Raw genomic sequence first — 9,804 nt, forward strand, 5'->3', positions numbered from 1 at the left:
GGAATGCCACAACGGCAATACGGATTTGTGTATGCGTGCACTCGGGTACTTGATCTGCGCGACCACGATGGCTCCGGCTGATTATCGAGATCCTGATGATGAGCTCTCTGCCCGCATCCGCCCAAGAACTATACCGCGCCCGCAGCTACCTACAGGCAACCTCTGGCACTGCCCAGTACCGCGTTGTCAACGACTTATCACACTCGAGGGACGTCGGCAACAGGCGGCTGCAGAATTCCAAGACGAGTTCTTCAGCACCGCGGCGCGGCCCGAGCTTGAGGGGGTGTTTCTAATCTACGTGAAGACGCACTACAGGTTGCGTCGCGCTAGCGTGAATAGCAACCGTTAAGAAAATAAGAAAAGGGACCCTTGCCTGAGCCTTGGCAGTAGAGATGGGAGTCGGGCGATGTTGAAGATCTTCGTCAGACTGTTTCTGCAGATCAGCAAGAAAATCCGAGATTGCCACGGGCCTGCCACTACTGTACTGTATCTACATGTCCCTGGTGAGTACGATTAGGTGGTCAAGAAGCTCGTTCATATGCTCCGCCTGCTTCAAAGTCACGTCCAGCAATTCCCCGCCATTCTCGGGCAAAGGTCGATGTCCGGTAACGAAATGGTACGCGCCACCGTGCGAGTACGGGCAGCATGGACCGGCATGGAACTCGCACGACGGGTTCGGATTCGACGCCGGCTTCTTGCAGCGAGGGCACTCGTTCTTGCCGCAATCCTTGCAGATGGGTTGGTTGCAAGGCTGTGCCCGGCCGTTGGCAAGTTTGCCGCACGCGCAACGCAGGGTGTTGTCGCGGGCGCGGATCTACGGCTCGTTAGCGTTCAGCCCTATGAGCGGCGTGTAACATACAATCTCTTCAAGGCCTGGCTTGAGGAGGGCGCTCAGAACCCGGGCGGTGCGAAGGGCCGTCGCGATGTTCTATGCATCATCAGTATGGTGAGAAGGAAAGGCGATAGTGCTTACCTCAGGAGGTGAAGACATGTCGATGTGGTGAGGATGGATAGCGACGAAGAACCGCGTACCTCTTATATGCGACGGTGCCCTCCCTAAGCGCCCATTATCGTCGCATGATCTGCAAGCGACACTGCGAGAGTGCAAGGCGCGAGCACTTCAGTACAGGGAGTGTATCATACCAATCTCTCGCGGGCGCTTACCTTGCCAATGTATTCCGAAGCGCACCGGCTCCAGATCAGCCTCGCATGATTCTCAGGAGGTTTGGTGTCCGTGGGAAGCGCATTGGAAGGTCGCAGCTGGAAAAAGTCAAGGAGGAAGCATATAGGACAAGTGAAGGAAGACTGAGGGCGTCCATGAGTGCCAGAGACGGCCTGGCGCATTTTCAGTAAGTCCTTTACTATGAGTACATACGAGTGTTGATGAAGTGCCCGCTGCCCAACGCGTCTGTTTGCTTTCGTGAATCACATCCTCCGTGCATCGCTGCTGTCGGTCGCAGTTACGGCGGCTGTCCTTCTTCTCAGCGGCAAGCGCCTGCTGACCTTGTGGTCCCAGGAGTAGGCGCGCTTCCCGCGCGTCAACCGGGGTCTTCGGAACCCTGAGTCATTCAGCCCCGAGTGAACGCTAGCTTGCCTGCGCGCGCGTCTTGTGGCCGCTATCGAGGCAAGCCTGATAAGCCCTTTTTACTCACCTGGTCTTGTGAGCTCTCGCAGTCTCCTTTCAAGGCGACCGTTGCAACATCATGAAAAAGTCCAAGGTGAGTTGTGATCGAGCGCACCATATGATGCGGTACGCAGCAGCGTTGCCTGCGAATCTGATTCCTGGCATGGCGACATTTTGCGTTCTGTTCCAGACATCATGCTGCTCCTCTGAGGATCCATAAGCACGCCCGAAGCGTTCACTGAGATTGGCATACCGTGAGGACCTCTGCTGAACGCCCATTGCACCCGCGCTGTGGCGGTTAGCTTGAGGGTACAGTGATTTGTCTTAGCTGAAATTTCAAAATGCGGGGGTGGATGGACGAACTTCACGCAACACTAAGCTGGGAAGCATGGCTCCAACTGACACGAGCAACAGGCGAACGGTGCGCTGAGTCCGTCGTCCCGCGACGGGACGTTTCGCGCCTAAAAAGGCAATCCGTCAGCGAACTCCTGTCAGCGACCATGACGGCGCCCGATGCTTTCAGCTGTGTTTTCAGGTAAACCCGATTGGAGTCTGTGTGTGTCTGCTCAATTCTGTCCAAGGGTCGATCCTACTGAGGACACCGCCTCGGGCGCAACCGGCGGGCGGCCCGTTGCCCTTGATTCTGCCGCACGCTCCCGGCGCCAAAGGAAGAAGGCTGGATACCAGGAAAAGGAAAGGGATGCAGCTCGCCGCCGCAGGTAACCTCTGCCTGCCCTGCGAAGTCGCTGCGTTAATGTTTATCTGATCAGAGAACGCGAGAAGGCCCAAAAGGCAGACTTGCTGAGAGAAGTGGATCGCTTGAGGCGGGCGCAGAGGGCGGGTATGTGGGCCTCTTCAATGATGGAAACACGGCTGACTACCTCAGCTCTGGCAGGCCCTGAGACTCTGCGCGTGATGCGCGAAGTTCGAGACGGCATCAGCGAGACGCAGTTGCGTGAGCTGAGGAACAAGAAACGTGACTTCGAGAAGACGTACGGCGAGTTCGAGCCGCACTTCTTTCAGACGATCCTGGAGGAGCAGAAGTTGGGTCCCCAATCGACCTTCGTTGACCTGGGCTGTGGTATTGGCAATCTGCTTGTGCAGGCGGCCATCCAGAGCGGGTGCAGCGCCTTCGGCATCGAGCTGCGAGACGAGCTCATGGGCACGGCTGAAAGCCTCAAAGATAGGGCCCTGGCCGTCTGTGAACTGCACGGCATCAGCATGGGAAGCGTCACCATGGCATGGGGAGACATGGTCAAGACTCCGGCGGTCAAGGAGTGGATGAAAAAGGCCGACCTCGTTGTTGTGAATAACCTGAAGTTCTCAGCGACGTGTGAGGCTCCTGTCCACCTGCTCATTTGCAACACATGTCTGACTGTCGTAGTGAACCTGCAGATCTTGGACTCATTCCTTCCGCTCATGAAGCATGGTGCATGCGTCATAGCTACTGACCTGTTCATCAGCGGCAAGCAGACGCGACACGGGCAGTACAAGGTTGTGAAAGCGGGCTTTTTGATATACGTCCGTCCATTCTCCATGCTGAAGTATACTCTAACGGTCATCTCTCATGCAGGAGTACCCTGATCAGAGGACGCTGGAGGTGACAGAGCGGAAATACCCCGAGCGGTCCATGTCGTGGACTAACTCTTCAGCCCCATACTACATCCATCGCGTGCATGACCCAGCAATTGCCCGACGTCGGCAGGAACAACTGGGGAAGGTCTATACCGGGTCCGACCTTGGGAGCCACGCAGCATAGTCGACACTGGCCTACAGCATGAGGCAATATATTTTGTTCCTTCTGAGGAGGCTAAGCACGCCCTTCATTAAAGCCCCACACCGACGCACCTGACATACGCGGCAATAGCAGCAGCAGGTACGTTTGCATGCAGATTTGTGGCTCCATGTCGTCGGGCAGTGGTGAGGCTGGCTTGTGCACTTACAGCCCGGACGCTTTCCGTCGAGGGTGCGCTTTTCGTCCGCCTTCCTTACTTGGCGAACATTTCCCACGCCACTGCAGCCGTCCTTGGTTTCCTTACCTCGGTTATCAACTTCCAGACATATCCAGCCCACAGCTCGTCAATGTGAACCCCTTATCCTAGCCTGGGGTTTTCCTCCCAATAACCAAAAGCTTCGGTTTATCATAAGCACGTCACAGGACGATGTGACCGTGACAAATCGGCGACCGGCTGATGTGAAAACACGGTCGCCTTCTCCTGACATTCCAGACCGCCATCTGACCTGACATCGTCGCAGACATGGACTCCCGCACGTCTCTCACCACCTCCGAGAAAATATGGTTGCAGCGCAATGTGCCTGCTGATCAGCGGCGCAATAGGGAGGCTAAGTCAGCCGTAGCTCACTTGCTCCCCCTCCGCGATGAGGAGATACGGGTTTCCAGCAAGCAGCTTGAGAAGGTAAGCCCCAAGTGTATCATTGTAGCTGGATGTACTGCGCTGACACAGATATCAGGCCGTAAAGGCATACTGGAGGTCGATGGAGGATCCCGACGGCTCAACCGCGAATCGGCACGGGGCTATCAATGGTTCAACCAAGAAGCCCTCGCATGGTAATGGCCGCTCGTCAGGTGGCGTGGACGAAGAACAGGAACCTGAAGAAGACGGCGGCGATGGTCCAGATGGAACGAAGCAGAGGGGGGAGCGGAAGGGGAAGACGAAGGGAAAGGGGAAGGCGAAGGCGAAGGCGAAGACGAAGGGGAAGGGGAAAGGGAAAGGGAAGGGGAAGGTGGATGAGGGTGGGAACATGGAGGAGGAGCAGGAGGAGCAGGAGGAGGGGGAGATGGCGAGAGCTAAGGCGAAGGCGAAGGCGAAGGCGAAGGGGAAGGCGAAGGGGAAGGAAAAGGCGAAGGAGAAGGAGAAGGAAGAAGCTGACTCCGGCGGCCAAGGAGAAGACGACAGGGATAAGACGGAGGCGGTCGAGGACGAGGACGATGAGGACGACGAGGTACTGCACGGGCCGGCTAAGCCCTCGTACCACACGCATGTCACGTGGTGCGCCGTCTCCCGCCACAGTCGCCCGGAGGTGTGGGACAGGGTCCGCCGACGGCTCGCTAGGGAGACGCCTGGTACGCCATTTCAGATAGAACAAAAAGTCAACAAGGAGATCCGCCACGAATTCACGGAGGACGAGGTGGAAGCCTTCAAAGCTAGAGCCCGAGCAATCAACATCGGCCAACCGGCCAAGCAAGACCGAACATGGTGTGCCCTACGTGCTGCTGTTCTTTCCAACTAATCTGATCGCCTCTCAGGTTTCGCAAGAGTCACTGCCGACAGACCATTGCGCGCTTCTTGAATTGGGCAATGGAAGTTGGTGGTGTGGCTGTTGTCGGGGTTGCTGCTTGGGTCGACGAAGAAAGTGGAGAGCTGGAAATGGTCAAGTCAGTGGCAGCCTGTTTTTCATACATCTTTAGCGCCTGATCAGTGCACAGTGTCGGACCCAACGTCAAGAACGGCCCGTTGTTCGCGGAGAAGGAGAAAAATTGGCTGGCACGCGGCCAGTTGTCAGACCGCGTCAAGGGCTGGGCTGCCGAGATCTTCGGACTAGAGGACGGTGACGATGGCATCGCCGCAATGGGCGACCAGATAGAAGGCGGTTCTTTGCCGAGTTGGGCTCAGGTCAAACGTCGTCCTCGTCACTACCCGAGATTGCTGGCGGACCCTCCTGACAGCGCGAACACGAAATTACTGCGAAATGTGATCAGGCAGTATATCGCCCACGCCATGAGTAAGGTTCGCCGCTGGCAAAGGTTTCTTAGCTCATCTGTCTGATAGGCTTTCACAATCAATCCAAGGCCACTCGTTGGAGCCACCTACGGGCAGAGTTGGATCCCAGCGCGTTTCCGGAGCCTGCTCCCGAGAGAGGCTCTGACCCCTACGCCATGGACCCATCCAGCATGAAGAAGGAGCCTATGCTCAAGTTCATTCGCCATTGGCTCCAGGCGCAGGAGGGTGGCAGCATGCCCGTTAAGCCCTTCGTCAGGAAAGCATCTGGTGCGACTGCCCGCACGTCTGGATCGAGAACGCAAGCCCGCCGGAAGACGAAGGCCCCGTCCGATGGATCCGGGTCGTCGTCTGAGGAGGAGCCAGCGGAGGAGACAAGCGACGAGGAGGAGGAGGAGGAGGACGAGGACGAGGACGAGGAGGAAGGACCTATGATAGGACAACGGTACGCACCCATGCACCCCTTCGCCTCGCTGGTTTTGACTGCTTTAGGACGAGAAGGTCGAACACGACTGCCAAGTGAGTTCTGTTGCCGCCCGACATATCGTGTGACTCACAGGACATACAGGTCTCGTAGCGCGGGTCCCAATAGGCATCAGCCCCAGAGTACTGCGTCGCTCCTACTTGAGAACGACATGTCCATCGGGCAGCGCGCCAAAGCACTCATCAAGCGCGCGAAAGAGACTTCGAACCGTGTCGCGGCTTTAGTGGCCGTCTACATGGTTCAAGTCTGCTTGGTGAGCAGCAACAGCGACATCTGGTATTTGTGTTACTCATGGCTGCTTGCTTTATATTGCGCAGGAGCATCCGAATGATGACGGAATCCCAGAAACCTCTCTAGACTTCCGTTTCCAGGACATCTTTTTAATCACCAACCTGGGCGACGTCTTGCAGGTATCCGTGTTCACCAGCGGGAAAGCGCAGCAATACGTGGACTGGGTTGTGAAGGCTAAGCCTCACCTTCTGGGCACACGCCCCCAAACATGGGCTCGGAAGGTTATTGTGATGGCCATCGCTACGGGCTTGCTTCACCTCGCTATCGACAGCCAAGGCTATGCAGAGGTGGAGCCTGATGATGAGCACAGTCCTTATTATCCCGGCGTGGGTTGGGAGATCAAGGACCACGAAAAGCTGATAGCCGGCATTCTCAGGGCGCTGCACACTGGTCCGGACAAGGACAGCCTCAGCCCTTGCCCGAAGACCACCGCCGCCCTAGCAAAAGACCGACCAGGCGTGCGAATCGAAGACTACGTTGACTCTCATGCCAGCGCGCGCGAGCACGCTGCCGTGGCGGCCATGCGTCAACGCGCAGGCGTGCACGCCGGCGGTGCCAGCGGTTCTACTCTGTGAGTCGCGCGCTTCGGGGTGTGGGGAGCGGACTGAACTGGAAATCTGCAGAGCTAGCAAGCGCAAGGCCGCCACGGACAGTCAGCCGTCGAAAGCCTCCAAACGGCCACGCAACGTCCAGGATGTGGATGATTCGTAAGTGTTCATGGGAGGGCATAGATAATCCCGGCTGAAAGAGTTGCAGGCCGGACGTGCAGATGGAAGAGCAGGAGGTTTCCATCCCTCCGCGAAAGTTGAGGTACGCCCCCATGTATGCTTCATGTCTCAAACATGCTCTGAGTAAGGAACAGGTCCGAAACCAAGAGGGACGACTCCGTTGCACAGCAGGGGGTCAGAACATTGTACGCAGCCGCAGCCCCATAACCGTTCAAGCTCACGTCTAAGCACATTCACAGGCGGAAACGCACACCCACTGCCAAGGCCGCCGCGATGCAGCTGAAGCGCTCCAAGAAGTCGAAAGGCCCTTGAGCGCGTTTGCTGTCTAGGCCTGCCCTCTTTTGTACAGTGGTCTAGGTCTTCTAGTACTTTGATTGGGATGTAGCTCGTGCCGATGCAGATATATGTACATTTGCCCATGTCATCTACGGAGGGACCGCTAAGACAGAGGCAGTGCAATGGCTGACTGGCTACTGGGGCTATACCCCCATTTAGGAAGTACAAGCTGGGAATGTGCCTGGCGATCACAGATTCGTGAGAATTGATGGTATGACTTGTGCCCGATTTGGCATAATCACGCAAGCCATTCACCCATCACCCTCTTCATCCGTCCCCCGTCGCTCGTCCTCGCAGCATATACAATAATGTCCAGAAGCCGAAAGGGTGGGGGTTTAACTCCCATAGCGCAGGGCAGCGTCGTACGTAGCATGACAACCAGGCGGACGCCGGGGGGAAAGGAAGTTTATATGGAGAGGGAAGATTTCGTGCCCAGCCCACGTCTCCGCAGCCCCCAGAAGGGTCAGCGGCGGCCCTTGAGCGGGAGTGGTACGACTACACCCCGCAAACGGGGCCATATCGGGAGTCCCTCGCCTTCGCCTCGAAAGAGACGGACGGCGGTAAAGGTGCGTGACGTATACTGTGCAGAGATGTCCGTTTAACGAGACTGCAGACTTCAAACGATCACATGCGCGCGTGGTTACATAGACGGGCAGCCTACGAGGACGTCCTCATGCGTCGATTCGAGCCCAGCAAGCACAAGTGTCAATGCGGCGCAGCTACTGCTTCATACCTCTGCGAGACCTGCTTGGGGCGTAAGAGGCAATGCAGAGGCTGCATCCTTCGCGAGCACGCGTCTATGCCCTTCCATCACATCCGAAAGCATGACGGTCGCTCTTCAACGGCTACCGACCTTGGCGCGTTAGGCCAAGTTATCTGGCTGGGCCATGGAGGAGAGCCGTGCCCGGCCACCCTCGCGCACGTCCGGCTTCCTATGGACGAGCGTTGGTGTGATGAGGGGGAAGAGGAGGAGGACGGCGATCTCAGTGACCTCCTCAGGGACTGTGACCTGCGACAGGGACATCGTTTAATTATCGGTGATGTTGAGGGTATCTGGTGTCGTACGGTATACTGGTGTACGTGCCCCACCGCGGAGGATAAGGATATCCAGCTGCTGCACACCGGATTGTACCCGGGTACCGAGGATGAGCCAGCCACTGCGTTCACGTTGACGATGCTGGATGACTTCCTCCTATCGCAGTGCGAGGGTCGGATGTCTGCCCAAGGATATGTCCAGAAGTTGCGGAGGATGGCCAACCCAGCGTTCCCTTATCGAGTTTCGGTGAGTGGGGAATATACGCGATAAGTGACCTTACTAACGAGGCGTAGGATGTCTATAGACCATTCCTGCGCGCCATGCGTCAGTATACGAACATGATCACGAGAGCTAAAGCAGGTGTCGCTCACAAGATTCGGAGAGATCAAGTCCGCATAGCTAGACCGCCGGGAGATCTGGCTTGGCGCTGCCCAGCATGCCCCCAGCCGGGATATAACTTGCCTCCAGAAGACCAGAGAGACGCAGACCATCCGTACGTACCTTGTCGCTCCGACGAGGAAAACAGTGGACTCAACATCCAGTCAGAGAGCTTTACATGCCCATGTTCACGCACGACGGTTGCTTCAAGTTGAACAACCAGCGTACCCGCAATCCCGACGCTGACGTGCGCCTCAGCGATGGCGAGTGCATGCTCGTCGGGAGCAGGCAATACCAGACGCACCTCAAAGTGACCAAGGAGCCCGCCAATGTACGTGCTCTGACCACCGCCCCACCTGTCATCCACGTGACAATTCACTGCAGAGGAAATCCTGTCAGAATCACCGGGCGGTTGCCAGCAGTCGATCGAGAGATCGCAACTTAGCTGCCAGTGGAGTGGGCACATACGCCTGTGCCCGTCATGGTCTGTTCATCCCGCACACCACCGTTGATTACCAGAAAGGCGAAGCGTGCGTACTACAGTCGGAAAGTCGCCAGCATCCCCTGATGGTATGACTGCGTAGGCAAATGAACACAGACTACTCAACCTCATGCCTCATAGAAGGGTTGTCTGCAGAAACGCACAAGATCCTCATCGCCTACGACATCATGTGTGAGTATATCGTCAACCTCAAGACGCGCCTAACCGAAGGACCCTACCTTACCAACCGTGCGATCGACATTGAGGCCGCTGTGGGCAAGTTCCATCTCGGCGCACACATCCGAGAGTGCTTCGCCAAATTCTCCCCCAACTTCATCAAGGGAGCCGGCCAGCTGGACGGCGAGATCCTGGAAACGCTCTGGGCAACCCTAGAGAAGCTGGCCTCCAATACAAGGAGCATGTCACCCGCTCATAGGCAGGAAGTTCTTGATCTGCTCATGAACGACATGAACTGGAAGAAGATCATTCAACTAGGTGGGCGACAAACGGCCGCAGTGAATGATTGACTCACAGGATGGTCGCCTCACGCAGCCGACGTCCTTAAGAAGAAGGCGATGAAGGCCTCCGTCGAGTGCAAGCACGCCCGCGCCGCGTATGAGGAGCTCAAGGACACACTATCCGATCAGCAGACAGCTCGGTGGCTACAAGAGGAGCGCGAGTCCTTGGAGGAGGGCCGAGAGGGAAA

The 9,804-nt window shown here is 56.9% G+C and overlaps 4 protein-coding genes across 4 annotated transcripts; 3 read left to right on the plus strand and 1 right to left on the minus strand.

The window, feature by feature from the left end:
* Positions 1–490: 490 nt before the first annotated feature.
* On the minus strand, positions 491–1,903 carry SCHCODRAFT_02518107 (uncharacterized protein; the record flags this gene model as incomplete). The annotated part of the gene is made up of 6 exons (XM_003027859.3): positions 491–814; positions 860–928; positions 974–1,082; positions 1,190–1,335; positions 1,376–1,559; positions 1,740–1,903. The coding sequence occupies 6 exons, from the start codon at positions 1,901–1,903 to the stop codon at positions 491–493; spliced, it is 996 nt and encodes a 331-aa protein (XP_003027905.2).
* Positions 1,904–2,539: 636 nt separating this feature from the next.
* Positions 2,540–3,383, plus strand: SCHCODRAFT_02518471 (S-adenosyl-L-methionine-dependent methyltransferase; the record flags this gene model as incomplete). Its single annotated transcript, XM_050343396.1, has 3 exons — positions 2,540–2,957; positions 3,009–3,121; positions 3,201–3,383. 3 exons carry the CDS (start codon positions 2,540–2,542, stop codon positions 3,381–3,383), a joined length of 714 nt encoding a protein of 237 aa, XP_050197776.1.
* Positions 3,384–3,882: 499 nt separating this feature from the next.
* Positions 3,883–7,179, plus strand: SCHCODRAFT_02517450 (uncharacterized protein; the record flags this gene model as incomplete). The annotated part of the gene is made up of 12 exons (XM_050343375.1): positions 3,883–4,041; positions 4,097–4,842; positions 4,893–5,021; positions 5,073–5,368; positions 5,416–5,809; positions 5,857–5,883; positions 5,933–6,101; positions 6,166–6,710; positions 6,763–6,846; positions 6,896–6,949; positions 7,002–7,052; positions 7,107–7,179. The coding sequence occupies 12 exons, from the start codon at positions 3,883–3,885 to the stop codon at positions 7,177–7,179; spliced, it is 2,727 nt and encodes a 908-aa protein (XP_050197777.1).
* A 958-nt stretch (positions 7,180–8,137) lies between these two features.
* Positions 8,138–9,625, plus strand: SCHCODRAFT_02517856 (uncharacterized protein; the record flags this gene model as incomplete). Its single annotated transcript, XM_050343383.1, has 5 exons — positions 8,138–8,485; positions 8,533–8,736; positions 8,790–8,948; positions 9,002–9,101; positions 9,240–9,625. 5 exons carry the CDS (start codon positions 8,138–8,140, stop codon positions 9,623–9,625), a joined length of 1,197 nt encoding a protein of 398 aa, XP_050197778.1.
* Between the last annotated feature and the right edge of the window lie 179 nt (positions 9,626–9,804).

The sequence above is a fragment of the Schizophyllum commune genome (genome assembly GCF_000143185.2).
Source record: "Schizophyllum commune H4-8 unplaced genomic scaffold SCHCOscaffold_13, whole genome shotgun sequence".
Taxonomy (NCBI): Eukaryota; Fungi; Basidiomycota; class Agaricomycetes; order Agaricales; family Schizophyllaceae; genus Schizophyllum; species Schizophyllum commune.